Source organism: Hyla sarda, chromosome 6 (genome assembly GCF_029499605.1).
Source record: "Hyla sarda isolate aHylSar1 chromosome 6, aHylSar1.hap1, whole genome shotgun sequence".
In the NCBI taxonomy this organism is placed as follows: Eukaryota; Metazoa; Chordata; class Amphibia; order Anura; family Hylidae; genus Hyla; species Hyla sarda.
In genome coordinates, this window is record NC_079194.1 from 181,200,806 (window position 1) to 181,215,737 (window position 14,932).

General features: G+C 44.1%; 1 protein-coding gene across 1 annotated transcript in view; it reads right to left on the reverse strand.

Moving 5' to 3' along the window:
* The window catches only part of LOC130276500 (AFG3-like protein 1), a 37,244-nt gene that overhangs the window by 3,064 nt on the left and 19,248 nt on the right, over positions 1-14,932 (reverse strand). Inside the window, exons 11-15 of the mRNA XM_056525969.1 lie at positions 14,637-14,762; positions 14,436-14,546; positions 12,657-12,772; positions 2,353-2,553; positions 2,034-2,228 (exon numbers count right to left, since the gene is read on the reverse strand). Of these exons, the coding sequence (XP_056381944.1) occupies positions 2,034-2,228; positions 2,353-2,553; positions 12,657-12,772; positions 14,436-14,546; positions 14,637-14,762 (749 nt within the window). The remainder of the gene's footprint in view (positions 1-2,033; positions 2,229-2,352; positions 2,554-12,656; positions 12,773-14,435; positions 14,547-14,636; positions 14,763-14,932) is intronic.

A 14,932-nucleotide genomic window follows, 5' to 3' on the forward strand; every position in this document is an offset into this window, starting at 1 on the left:
CTCTGTGCTCTCTGTCCTGTCTGATAAGACTCCTCTGTGCTCTCTGTCCTGTCTGATAAGACTCCTCTGTGCTCTCTGTCCTGTCTGATAAGACTCCTCTGTGCTCTCTGTCCTGTCTGATAAGACTCCTCTGTGCTCTCTGTCCTGTCTGATAAGACTCCTCTGTGCTCTCTGTCCTGTCTGATAAGACTCCTCTGTGCTCTCTGTCCTGTCTGATAAGACTCCTCTGTGCTCTCTGTCCTGTCTGATAAGACTCCTCTGTGCTCTCTGTCCTGTCTGATAGGACTCCTCTGTGCTCTCTGTCCTGTCTGATAGGACTCCTCTGTGCTCTCTGTCCTGTCTGATAGGACTCCTCTGTGCTCTCTGTCCTGTCTGATAGGACTCCTCTGTGCTCTCTGTCCTGTCTGATAGGACTCCTCTGTGCTCTCTGTCCTGTCTGATAGGACTCCTCTGTGCTCTCTGTCCTGTCTGATAGGACTCCTCTGTGCTCTCTGTCCTGTCTGATAGGACTCCTCTGTGCTCTCTCCTGTCTGATAGGACTCCTCTGTGCTCTGTCCTGTCTGATAGGACTCCTCTGTGCTCTGTCCTGTCTGATCGGACTCCTCTGTGCTCTGTCCTGTCTGATCGGACTCCTCTGTGCTCTGTCCTGTCTGATCGGACTCCTCTGTGCTCTGTCCTGTCTGATCGGACTCCTCTGTGCTCTGTCCTGTCTGATCGGACTCCTCTGTGCTCTGTCCTGTCTGATCGGACTCCTCTGTGCTCTGTCCTGTCTGATCGGACTCCTCTGTGCTCTGGCCTGTCTGATCGGACTCCTCTGTGCTCTGGCCTGTCTGATCGGACTCCTCTGTGCTCTGGCCTGTCTGATCGGACTCCTCTGTGCTCTGGCCTGTCTGATCGGACTCCTCTGTGCTCTGGCCTGTCTGATCGGACTCCTCTGTGCTCTGGCCTGTCTGATCGGACTCCTCTGTGCTCTGGCCTGTCTGATCGGACTCCTCTGTGCTCTGGCCTGTCTGATCGGACTCCTCTGTGCTCTGGCCTGTCTGATCGGACTCCTCTGTGCTCTGGCCTGTCTGATCGGACTCCTCTGTGCTCTGGCCTGTCTGATCGGACTCCTCTGTGCTCTGTCCTGTCTGATCGGACTCCTCTGTGCTCTGTCCTGTCTGATCGGACTCCTCTGTGCTCTGTCCTGTCTGATCGGACTCCTCTGTGCTCTGTCCTGTCTGATCGGACTCCTCTGTGCTCTGTCCTGTCTGATCGGACTCCTCTGTGCTCTGTCCTGTCTGATCGGACTCCTCTGTGCTCTGTCCTGTCTGATCGGACTCCTCTGTGCTCTGTCCTGTCTGATCGGACTCCTCTGTGCTCTGTCCTGTCTGATCGGACTCCTCTGTGCTCTGTCCTGTCTGATCGGACTCCTCTGTGCTCTGTCCTGTCTGATCGGACTCCTCTGTGCTCTGTCCTGTCTGATCGGACTCCTCTGTGCTCTGTCCTGTCTGATCGGACTCCTCTGTGCTCTGTCCTGTCTGATCGGACTCCTCTGTGCTCTGTCCTGTCTGATAGGACTCCTCTGTGCTCTGTCCTGTCTGATAGGACTCCTCTGTGCTCTGTCCTGTCTGATAGGACTCCTCTGTGCTCTGTCCTGTCTGATAGGACTCCTCTGTGCTCTGTCCTGTCTGATAGGACTCCTCTGTGCTCTGTCCTGTCTGATAGGACTCCTCTGTGCTCTGTCCTGTCTGATAGTACTCCTCTGTGCTCTCTCCTGTCTGATAGTACTCCTCTGTGCTCTCTCCTGTCTGATAGCACTCCTCTGTGCTCTCTCCTGTCTGATAGGACTCCTCTGTGCTCTGTCCTGTCTGATAGGACTCCTCTGTGCTCTGCCCTGTCCTATCAGACAGGTGATAGCACAGAGTAGTGCAAGCCCATCCTCACTTACTGGACTTTGATATAAAAACGTTTTACATGTTGTTCAGACAGTGCCCATTTAAGCAGCATCAGCACAATCCATATCTGAACAGATTATGAGGAATCAAAATTACCTTTTCCACCTGCTCCCTGCACTGAGTGATCAGCTCCACGGTTCTATCATAAGCAGAGCTGATGAGGTCCCTGGCCTCCTGGTCGATAAGTTCCGCAGTTGCCTCACTATAGGGCCTATTTGAAATCATTTCTCCTTGCCGTCCAAGGCTAAATGACACTTGACCCAACTTTTTGCTCATTCCAAATGTCACAATCTGCAATAAAAAACCGCAGTTATTTCCATAGAATGTGAATCAACCATAATATTTACAACTAGTGAACACTTTAGATTGTGAAGAACATTTTCTCTTTACAATTTATCACTTAATTTGTCCTCACCTGTGCATATGCAGTCTGTGTAACCTTCTTCAGGTCATCCTGTGCCCCAGTTGTGATGCGACCAAAGAATATCTGTTCAGCTACACGTCCCCCCAGCATCATGCACATGCGGTCAAATAACTGCTCCTTGGTGTATAGATACTGTTCCTTAGGGAGGTATTGTGCATAACCTAAGCCTTTCCCTCGAGGAATAATCGACACCTAGATGTGGATTAAATGAGAGGATAAACCATGTGTTTGTGCTCTGCATTCACATAATTTAAAAGGGGTATATCCACCGCAACATTTATGGCATTGTTGTGATGTGGGTATTCTTGGTGCCAGAAATTGTCCTTACTTAGGCTTTGTCAAACAACGCTTATTTAATTTGAGCAAAAACATTATTAACCCCATAACGACCACGGACATAAATGTACGTCCTGGTGTGGCGGTACTTAGCGCACCAGGACGTACATTTAGATCCTAATTTACATCCTATGTATGACCGTGAGCCTCGGAGCGGTGCTCGCGTCATACACGGCATGTTCCGGGTGCTAGCAGCAGCCGAGGACCCGCCGGTAATGACCGACATCCGAGATAACGCGGATGTTTTCCATTAACCCCTCAGATGCCGTAATCAGTACAGATCACGGCATATGCGGCAATGCGCATGTTAAAATAGATGATCTGATGATCATCTGTAATGGCGGACAAAGGTCCCCTCACCTGCCTCCGTCCATCTCCTGGCGTCTGATGCTCTGGTCTGAGATTGAGCAGAAGATCACTGATAATACTGATCAGTTCTATTTATATTGCTATTTCTATGGGGACATAAAAAGTGTAAAAAAAAATATTTATATAAATTTTTTTTTTTATATATAATGATAAATAAATAAAAAGTCCAAAAATGCAGCATTTTATTCCCAAAAAATGTATTAAAAATGATCTAAAAGTTTTATATATGCAAATGTGGTATCGATAAAAAGTACAGATGACGGCGCAAAAAAAAATGATCCCCCATACCGCCCTATATATGGAAAAATTAAAAAAAGTAATAGGTGGTCAAAATAGGGAGAATTTAGATTACTGATTTTGTACAAAAAGTTTTAGATTCTTTTAAGCGGTACAAAAATATAAAAGTATCTAGCGATGGGTATCATTTTAATCATATTGATCCACAAAATAAAGAACACTTCATTTTTACCGTAAAGTGTACAGTGCAAGAAACGAAACCCTCCAAAATGTGCAAAATTGTGGTTTTCGTTTAAATTTCCTGCCTAAAAAAATAATTCTTTGGGTTCCCATAAATTTTTGGGTAAAATTAGTCGTTTCATTACAAAGTACAATTGGTCACGCAAAAAACAAGCCCTTATATGGGTCTGTGGATGGAAATATAAGAGTTATGGATCTTAGAAGGCGAGGAGGAAAAAACGATAACACAAAAATGAAATTGGCCTGGTCATTAATGACAATGGACGTAAATGTACGTCATGGTGAAGTGGTACTTAGCGCACCATGAAGTACATTTACGTGCCGCCGTGATCGCGAGCACCGGCGCGGTGCTCGCATCATGACCGGCAGGTCCGGGCTGCTATCAGCAGCCAGGGACCCGCCGGTAATGGTGGACATCCACGATCGTGCGGATGTCCACCATTAACCCCTCAGATGCCGTGATCAATACAGATCACGGCATCGGCAGCAATGCGGTACTTTGAATGGATGATCGGATCGCCCACAGCGCTGCCACGGCGATCCGATCATCCAGCATGGCGGCCGGAGGTCCCCTCACCTTGCTCCGGCCGTCTCCCGAGGTCTTCTGCTCTGGTCTGAGATCGAGCAGATCAGAGCAGAAGATGACCGATAATACTGAGCAGTGCTATGCCCTATACATAGCACTGAACAGTATTAGCAATAAACTGATTACTATGAATAGTCCCCTATGGGGATAGAAGTGTAAAAAAAAAAAAAAAAAAAAAGTAAAAAAATTTGAAAAATCCCCTCCCCCAATAAAAAAGTAAAACGTCCGTTTTTCCCATTTTACCCCCAAAAAAGCGTAAAAAAATAAATTAATACACATATTTAGTATCACCGCATGCGTAAAAGTCTGAACTATTAAAATATATTGTTAATTATCCGGTAGGGTGAACGGCGTAAACGTAAAACATTTTCAAAAAGTCCAAAATTGCTGCTTTTTTGTTACATTTTATTCCAAAAAAAATATTTATAAAAAATTAATTAAGAGTAAAACCTAAGCAAAAGTGGTACTGATAAAAACTACAGATCATGGCGCAAAAAATGAGCCCTCATATCGCCCCATATACTAAAAAATGAGAAAGTTATAGGTGGTCAAAATAGGGCAATTTCAAACATACTAATTTTGTTAAAATGGTTTGAGATTTTTTTTCAAGCAGTGCAATTATAGAAAAGCATATAACATGGGTATCATTTTAATCGTATTGACACAGAGGATAATGAAAACCTGTCATTTTTACCGGAAAGTGTACAGCGTGAAAACAAAACCTTCCAAAATTTGCTAAATTGCGGTTTTCTTTTCAATTTTCCCATATAAATAATATTTGTTTGGTTGCGCCGTACATTTTATGGTAAAATGTGATGTAATAAAGTACAATTGGTGACGCAAAAAAGCCCTCATATGAGTCTGTGGATGGAAATATAAGAGAGTTATGATTTTTAGAAGGCGAGGAGGAAAAAACGAAAATGCAAAAATAAAATTGGTCTGCTCCTTAAAGGAGTAGTCCAGTGGTGATTCAGTGGTGAGCAACTTATCCCCTATCATAAGGATAGGGGATAAGTTGCAGATCGCGGGGGGTCCGACCGCTGGGGCCCCCTGCGATCTCCTGTACGGAGCCCCGACAGCCCGCTGGAAGGGGGCGTGTCGACCTCCGCACGAGGCGGCGGCCGACACGCCCCCTCAATACAACTCTATGGCAGAGCCGAAGCGCTGCCTTCGGCAATCTCCGGCTCTGCCATAGAGATGTATTGAGGGGGCGTGTCGGCCGCCGCCTCGTGCGGGGGTCGACACCCGCTATCTCGGCGGAGAGCCGGGGCCCCGTACAGAGAGATCGCAGGAGGCCCCAGCGGTCGGACCCCCCGCGATCTCAAACTTATCCCCTATCCTTAGGATAGGGGATAAGTTTTTCACCACTGGACTACCCCTTTAAGGCCAAAATGGGCCTGGTCCTTAAGCACATAGGGACCCAGGGCGTACAGGTACGCCTTTGGTCCCTGGTACTTAAGGACCCAGGGCGTACCTGTACGCCCGTGGGAATTACTGTCCCCGCCGGGCAGGGACCGGACCGGGGTGACTACTGATATTGATCAGCAGGCACCCCGCGCAAATGCCCAGGGGGGTCATCAGACCCCCCCACGTCTGCGATCGTCACAAATTGCAAGTGAATTTACACTTTCGATTTGCGCCGATTCCGGGTCAAACGGGTCTATGGTGACACAGAATAGAAGGGGGATTGCGGTTGTCCATGACACCCACGATCCCCCTGAAGGGATAGGAGTGAGGTGGCAGGGGTGCCACCCCTCCTATCCCTGCTTTTTGGTGGTCTAGACGAGACCACCAATAGCAGATCGGGGGCGGGGGGCTTTACTTTCGCTTTCCCCATTCTGCCCACCCACAATAGGCGGCGCAGGACGGGGAAACGACGGAGGACCGGGGAGCGAAGTCCACTCACCCATCGGCGACGGCAGCGGGCGATGATCGACGGCGGCTGCGAGCGACGATCGGCGGAAGAAGAGGACGGCTACGCAGCTCCCTGGATCCTACGGAAGTCGGTGAGTTGCTTAGCAACATCTGGAGGGCTACAGTCTGAGACCACTATAGTGGTCTCTAAACTGAAGCCCTCCAGATGTTACAAAACTACAACTCCCAGCATGCCCAGAAAGCTGTGTAGGCATGCTGGGATTTGTAGTTTTGCAACAGCTGGAGGGCTGAAGTTTTAGACCACTGCACAGTGATACGTAGAACTCCAGATCTTGCAAAACTACAACTCCTAGCATGCCCACACAGCAGTTTACTGCCTGGGCATGCTGGGATTTGTAGTTTTGCAACATCTGGAGGTTGACAGTTTGGAGATCACTGTGCAGTGGTCTCTAAACTATAGCTCTCCAGATGTTGCAAAACTGCAAATCCCAGCATGCCCAAACAGCTGTCTTGGCATGCTGGGAGTTGTAGTTGCGTACCTCCAGCTGTTTCATAACTACATCTCCTAGCATGCCCTTCGGTGATCAGTACATGCTGGGAGTTGAAGTAATGCAACAGCTGGAGGCACACTGGTTGGAAAATACTGAGTTAGGTAACTGAAGGTTTTCCAACCAGTGTGCCTCTAGCTGTTGCAAAAGTACAACTCCCAGCATGCACGGTCTGTCAGTACATGCTGGGAGTTGTAGTTTTGAAACAGCTGGAGGTTTGCCCCCCCCCCATATGAATGTACAGGGTACATTCACACAGGCAGGTTTACAGTTAGTTTTCTGCTTCACGTTCGGGCTGCGGCAAATTTTTTCGCTGCAGCACAAACTCCTAGCGGTAAACTCACCGTAACACGCCAGTGCGAATGTACCCTAAAAACACTACACTAACACATAATAAAGGGTAAAACACAACATATACACCCCTTACACTGTCCCCCTAATAAAAATTAAAAACTTATCATACGGCAGGGTTTCCAAAACGGAGCCTCCAGCTGTTGCAATACAACAACTCCCAGCATTTCCGGACAACCACTGACGGACTATGTACATTTGAGGTCTAAATAGGTGATTTGCACAGGGGTGGCTGATTTTACAGCGGTTCGGACATAAACGCAAAAAAATAAATACCCACATGTGACCCCATTTTGGAAACTACACCCCTCACGGAACGTAACAAGGGGTATAGTGAGCCTTAACACCCCACAGGTGTTTAGAACCAATAAAGAAAATAACCCACTTAAAGGCGGACCACGTATAAAAAAAGAATACATTTTATTTATTGATAGTTCCAAAAATACATAAAACACAGCGTGGACAAACATAAGTGGGAACCAGGGAGCAGGGGGAGACAATAAAAATGAATAAATCACTCCTGGACAAAGCCCCATTGGGTGAAACGCGTCAGAGGTCTGGTGGGTAGCTTATTGATCTATGCTATCATTGCACTTGGTTCTTTTCCCTTTGGTCCGGTTAGCATGTGAATAACCTCCTATGGCACTCCAATTTATCCTGTACGCTTTGGTATTTTGTTTGAGACTTGTATAAACGGTTATCTTTATTAGTGAGGCGATTCTGCCCTTGTATATGTCTCATGTTCATGTGATTATTTACCTATATTGTGACACACCTGTCTTTATATACCATAGGCTAGTGCACCTGGACAATTTCTTTATTCATTTTTATTGTCTCCCCCTGCTCCCTGGTTCCCACTTATGTTTGTCCACGCTGTTTTGTTTTATGTATTTTTGGAACTATCAATAAATAAAATGTATTCTCTTTTATACGTGGTCCGCCTTTAAGTGGGTTATTTTCTTTATCAGTTCTATATTTTGTGTGTATACCACAGGACCTTATACACCTAGTGTAGGTATTTGAGTACATCCCTTTTCTTTTGTGTAGGTTGATTGATCCTCACAGGTGTTTGACAAATTTTCCTTAAAGTTGGATAGGAAAATGAGAAAAAAAAAATTTTTTCACTAAAACGCTGGTGTTATCCTAAATTTTTCATTTTCACAAGGGAAAATAGGAAAAAAAGCCCCCCAAAATTTGTAACCCTAATTCTTCTGAGTATATAAATACCCCATATGTGGATGTAAAGTGCTCTGCAGGCGAACTACAATGCTCAGAAGAGAAGGAGCGCAATTGGGATTTTGAAGAGAAAATTTGTCTGGAATTGAAGGCCACGTGTGTTTACAAAGCCCCCATAGCGCCAGAACAATGAACCCCCACAACATGTAACCCCATTTTGGAAACTACACCCCTCACGTAATGTAATAAGGTGTACAGTGAGCATTTACGCCCCACAGGTGTCTGACAGATTTTTGGAACAGTGGTCCGTGAAAATGAAAAATTTTATTTTTCATTTGCACAGCCCACTGTTCCAAAGATCTGTCAAACACCAGTGGGGTGTAAATACTCACTGCACCACTTATTAAATTCTGTGAGGGGTGTAGTTTCCGAAATGGGGTCACATGTGGGGGGGGTCCACTGTTCTGGCACATCGGGAGGCTTTGTAAACGCACATGACCCCGACTTCCATTCCAAACAAATTCTCTTTCAAAAAGCTCAATGGCGCTCCTCCTCTTCTGAGCATTGTAGTTCGCCAGCAGAGCCCATTACATCCACACATGGGGTATTTCCATACTCAGAAGAAATGGGGTTACAAATTTTGGTGGTCATATTCTCCTATTACCTCCTGGGGGGAAAAAACAGCATTTTAGTGAAAACATTTTTTTTTTTTCATTTTACACAACCAACTTTCACAAAAAGTCGTGAAATACCTGTGAGGTGTTATGGCTCCCTGTACCCCTTGTTACGTTCCTTGAGGGGTGTAGTTTCCAAAATAGTATGCCATGTGTTTTTTTTTTTGCTGTTCTGGCACCCTAGGGGCTTCCTAAATGCGACATGACCCCCCCACCCCCCCAAACGTCATTTCAGCAAAATTTGCTTTTCAAAAGCTAAATGTGACTCCTTCTCTTCTGAGCATTGTAGTTCGCTCGCAAAGCATTTTACGTCCTAACATGGGGTATTTATATACTCTGATAAGATGGGGTTACAAATTTTGGGGGGCATTTCCTCCCATTACCCTTTGTAAAAATGATAAATTTTGGGCTAAATCTGCACTTTAGTGAATAAAATTTTTTTTTTATTTACACATCCGACTGACGAAACACTTGTGGGATGTTAAGGCTCACTGGACCCCTTGTTACGTGCCTTAAGGGGTGTAGTTCCCAAAATGGTATGCCATGTGGGGGTTCTCTGCTGTTCTGGCACCATAGGGGCTTCCTAAATGTGACATGCCCCCCAAAAACCATTTCAGCAAAATTCACTCTCCAAAATCCCATTGTTGCTCCTTCCCTTCTGAGCCCTCTACTGCACCCGCCGAACACTTTACATCCCTTTACTGGCATTGCCCTGCCGCGCCGCCTTCTAGGGGGCTCATCACTGGATGACGACAAGGGGGGGGATGCAGGGTCTTCCTCTTCTCAATCATTGGCGGTCCTTTGCGGCAGGGATGGCATATTCCTCCTCCACCAAAAAAGAGCCTTCAGGCTATTTTAATTTTATAGGGGGAGGGTGTAAGTGTGTGTAAATGTATTGACTTTTCAATTTATTTCATTATTTCGGTGTGTAGTGTGGGTGTAGTGCTTCTTTTACTGTAATAAAAGTAGGGGATTTGTTTGTTGCACTTTTTTGGGGGTGTATGCTGTCCGTGCCACCAGCAACTGTTCTGTGTGGCCAGACCAAAAAAAAAAAAAAAAAAAAAACCTTGGAGTAAAAAAAATAAATAATAAAAGTGTGCTGATCAGAAATAAATCACTGATCAGCAATAAGTGCAATCTGCACATGGGGGTAAAGTCTGGCCACACAGCGCAGAACAGTCGTTGGGGGCACAGACCGCATACACAAAGTCCCCCCCCCGCCCCCCCCAAAAAAAAACTGCACTACAAAAAAGCTAGGGGCGGGCAGACAGCCAGCAGACTGATGGGTCACAGATCAGTCGTCTCCAAACTGCAGCCCTCCAGATGTTGCTGAACTACAACTACAGCATGCCCAGACAGCAGTTGGCATGTTTACATACTGTGACAGTTTAGCTTCAGGATGAGCCAGCTTGTCCTAATGCGGCAAGTACCTACTGATTAGGACGAGCCGGCTTGTCCTTAGACGTCAGTTAAGGAAAAATAGGGTTAAGTAGCAGTTAACTTTGTGGCAAGTAGCCAGCCAACCCCCCCCCCTCCCCCCCCCCCCCCCCCCAATGCTCTATTCATAAACTCTGAACTGAAGCTATATAGCTATAAAGCTCCAGGTGCCTTTATATACACACACTTTCCCAGAATCCTACAGTTTTTTTTTTTTTAAACAAATACAAAAATTATACTATACTATACTTGTCTCCTCTTGAAATAAAAAGGAGCTTACAATCTTACAAGACAGAACAAAATCATAACAAATAAACATAAATCTACTTGGTTTGGCTGGAGCTCTGTCTCATCTGGCATTAAGTGGCTGCTATAAAGACTCAGAACACCCTCTACTCAGGTTTAGTCACATGCAGGTAATGCTGTGGGATACTGAGTTAATTGATCTGTATAATCGATAGCGGACAGAGACAACGGTTTGTGGGCCAGTGGATGACATAGAGCAGAGAAGGCGATATACACACAGACCAACTTACTGACTATTAACACCCCCCCCCCCCCCCCCCACCCCCTTATCCTAAAATCAGGGGCCCTCTGGTCTGCTTGCAACAGTCAGGTCAGGAAGCCAATAAAAAATTGTATAAATACATAGCTATGCAGTGCATCATAAAACATAAATCCTACATGGACATAGCAACCGCAACCCATATATAAATGTAAGAATGGAGACACCAACTGCTTGGCCCTGAACGCACGCTTTCGTGTCTTCCTCAGGGGGTTGCGGTTGCTATCTCCACGTAGGATAGATGTTTTATGATGCACTGCATATCTATGTATTTATACAATTGGATGCACTTTTAGCCATGTGTTTATATTTAAGTCACAATCCCCCTGTTTTGCTGTAGACATTATAGTTACTATACTATAATTTTTTGTAATATATTGTAGACACCACCAGCCTATTTAAGCTCTCTGCATATGAATACCATTATTGATTTTTTATGTTCATGATTTTAATGCTAACAAATAAAACCTTTATATTTTATTGCATACATTCATGTGTGGTAGTTGACTTATTTAGTGTAAAATTATATATTTGTACGGGAAAAGCTTTTATTTTTTGCATCTTTGTATTGTATTAACCATTTTCCCATTGATGCTGTATTTTTTTTTTTTTTACTATACTCACCATGCATGATTAGAAGTGTATAAGTGTGTACCATTACAGCAATAACAACTATGTATGTTTTGTTATGATCCTTACCAAAATAAAGTTAAAAAAAAATAAAAAATTGTACATATTATTTTGCACATTGCCGCCACCAGACCCCCTCCCATAGACTTGCATTGAGGGGGCGTGGCCATGAAGTCATGAGGGGGCGTGGTCATGAAGCCACGACCCCCGCAGCCTGCACTCAGTTTGGAACAAAATGTTCTGAACCCTGGGGCAGTGGAGTACCGCTTAAAACACTGCCTCTGTATTGCATTGTATTATGCTTGTCAGTGTAATGCTTATAGGCATCTTATTAAGCCCTAGCTCTGGCAGAGCCTAATCGAAAAACTAAGGTGACAGGCCTAAGGGTGTTTATTAGGTTTCCAGATCAGCCAGTGACTTATCAGCACAACCTAATCACATTGTGGGGTGTTGATCAGGCCATTTAGATGCTGAATTCACTGTGGCATTTGAGGGGATAAGGCCCCATTCACACTGCTGTTGTACCCCTTCAAGAACAGCCGTTAAAGTCTTATTTTCTTTTTGTGCCTTTAATGACTGTTCTTATGACAGGGCACAACGGGTCCAGACTCCCATTTACTATTATGGGGCCTGTCGGGCACTGTTTTTTTTATATGGGAATAGTGGGAGAAAGAGACGGCGCAAGCAGTATTTTTTCTCCCGCTATCCTCCCCGGCTCCCTTGATATCATAACAGCAGTGTGAAAGGAGCCTATACAGCCATGAGTAGTCATTGCTAGTCTCGGCTGTTACAGCAGGATATTAGCTATTAGTTATACCCAGCATCTATTAGTTACACACAGCTCCTGTGCCTGCTCGATCACATACTACTGTAGTGCTTTATGGTAAGTGTATAGCTGTAGCACCAGAATATTATGTCAAATATCACCAAGGTGTTGAAACACCATTTTGACATATAAATCAGACATGACATAAGAAGTGTATTGGTATCAATTTTGAGAACAATGGGCTAACCACATGCATGATCTCCTTTAAAATGAATGGAGACTGATACAAACAGAGACCATGAACCCTCCCATCTCAAGGCTGGCAATGATCCAAACTGCAAAGTCTACGGTGTTTGCACTTCTAACATAGTAATGTGTCAGTGGAAAACTCCTTCAGTGTGTAGTGACAAACATAACTTCTGCATACCATGAATCAGACCATTATTAAAGTACAGGGTGACAAGGTAAGTATTTAATGGCAGCTAATAACTTATCTAAAGGTCACCTTAAGAAGAGGGTCTGCATGTTCCAGGAACCAGCCAACCACTGCATGTCCAGCCTCATGGTATGCCACAGTCCGCTTCTCATCTGGCTGAAGGACCTGAGTCTTCTTCTCCAGTCCTGAAAGCAAAAGGAATACACAAGAGTTTTTAGGTTCAGAAGCTATCTGAGGTATGTGCCCTTTACTGAGAAGTGGGATGGATCTTAACCTATTAGGGATTACTCTCTGCGTTACAATATCAGAGCAAGCTACCTGACATTCTGCTGAATGCTAATGAGCAAAATATTTTTAGTGGTCCATATCAAGAGTGATCAGTGAGAACAGAACCAGTTCCACAATTTAATATAGGTTACACAGTACGGTTGAAAAAAAAAAAAAAAAAAAAAAAAAAAAATCACAAGTACAAGTTTAACCAATGACAGGAGGATATGGATGAAGGGAAGAGGAATTAGTGGACTAAGGGGAAGGAATATGATTTGAAGCCCGGTTCCTACTGTGACCAGTTCCTAAGGCTGGTCCAGAGATTCACAGTTCTTAAAAGGGGTTATCCAGGGAAAAACTTTTTTTTTTTTATATTTCAACTGGCTGCAGAAAGTTAAACAGATTTGTATACAGTATTACTTCTATTAAAAAATCTTAATCCTTTGTTCTGCTTTTTGTCCCTTTAGGCCTCCACAGGCCTCTGGACCCCTTGTTGTATTCCTCCGTTACTTTTGCATTGCTTTTGTGTAATGTTCTTGAAGCATTTTCAATAACAAATGTTGTTTGAATTGTAAAAAATTAAAATCTGAATCCTTTCAGTACTTATGAGCTGATGAATTGGAGTTGTTCTTTTGTCTAAGTGCTCTCTGATGACATCTGTCTTGGGAACTGTCCAGAGTAGAAGCAAATCCCCATAGCAACAGTGCCCTCTGCTGTCAAGCAGAGATGTCAGCAGAGAACACCTTTGCCAGACAGAAAAGAACAACTCAACTTCAGCAGCTGATAATTATTGGAAGGATTAAGATTTTTAATAGAAGTAATTTTCCAATCTGTTTAGCTTTCTGGAGCCAGTTGATATAAAAAACATTTTTTTGTGGAATACCCCTTTAAAAGATAAAAGGCTTGTCTCCTCTGAAGATTAAAACTCTTTCTTCAGGAGGTGGGAGTGCCAGGTTCCTTTTTAAAAGGGGTTTTGCCTGCTCCCACACCACTGCCATTAAGCCGCTAACTGGCTAAGTAGGTGGTGTCGTCACATCCTCAAAATGCTGCAAAACATGAACCGGAGCTTTGTAATACAGGCAGAGGAGTGGGAGTGTGGAAGATAAGTTTGTATTTTGTTTTTTCTTAATCAATCCCTCCCTATTGAACAGCATTTCCAGATAAGGCCTTACCAATGCTCAGTTTCACTTAAAACAAAATCACTATCCATATTACAGTATAATAAAGCTTCATTATGGTAAGATGAACAGATCTAAAATCTTCTAACATGTTTTGTGATACATTTCTCCAGTATTTGTAAGCTCTCTGCTTGCTGACAATCCTCTTGCAGTTGAGTTAATCTCCTATGAGTCTGGTCTCAATTGATAAGGTTTTAAAAAGATTGCAATAAGGAAAGGTTTGTGCTTCTGATGTATTTAGCTTCAAGTGATTTGCCTTGCATTGCTGGGTACAACTGTATCCACCTCTTATCGGTGAGAAGTACAGTATGTTAAGTCTTATCTTCTGGATGAAAATATATTTGAAATGCACATTTCACTAAGAACAGTACAGTTGAATGAGAAATAAAAAAAAGACAGTCACCTCCAATGACACGCTCAATGGCCTTCTCAAAATGCTTCTCCACCACATACTCATTCAGGTGTCTTGCGGCAATCAGAGCTGCCTCGTTGCAGACGTTGGCAATATCAGCGCCTAAAATGAGCAACATAAGAAGTCAATGGTAGGAAGTCAGACAGTCATTTTGTATCATGTTCTGGTATACTGCAACACTGATTTCCTGACCAGTAAAGCCTGGAGTCAAAGCAGCCAACTTCCGAGACAAGTCATCCTTGTTGAGTGTTGCAGGCAACTTCAAAGGACGTAGGTGGACCTTAAAGATAGAGGCTCTTCCTTTTATATCAGGGGGGCCTACATGGAAAAAAAGAATAAAACACAAGCTCTGATGACTGATAGAAAGCTGGAAAGTATCAGTTCTATTACAAAGAATGCCACAATTTTCATTTGTCTACTGTAGTACTGAAATAAAGAAAATATTAAACATCGTTTATATAAAACCAGTGGAATCAATATGCGTTTCA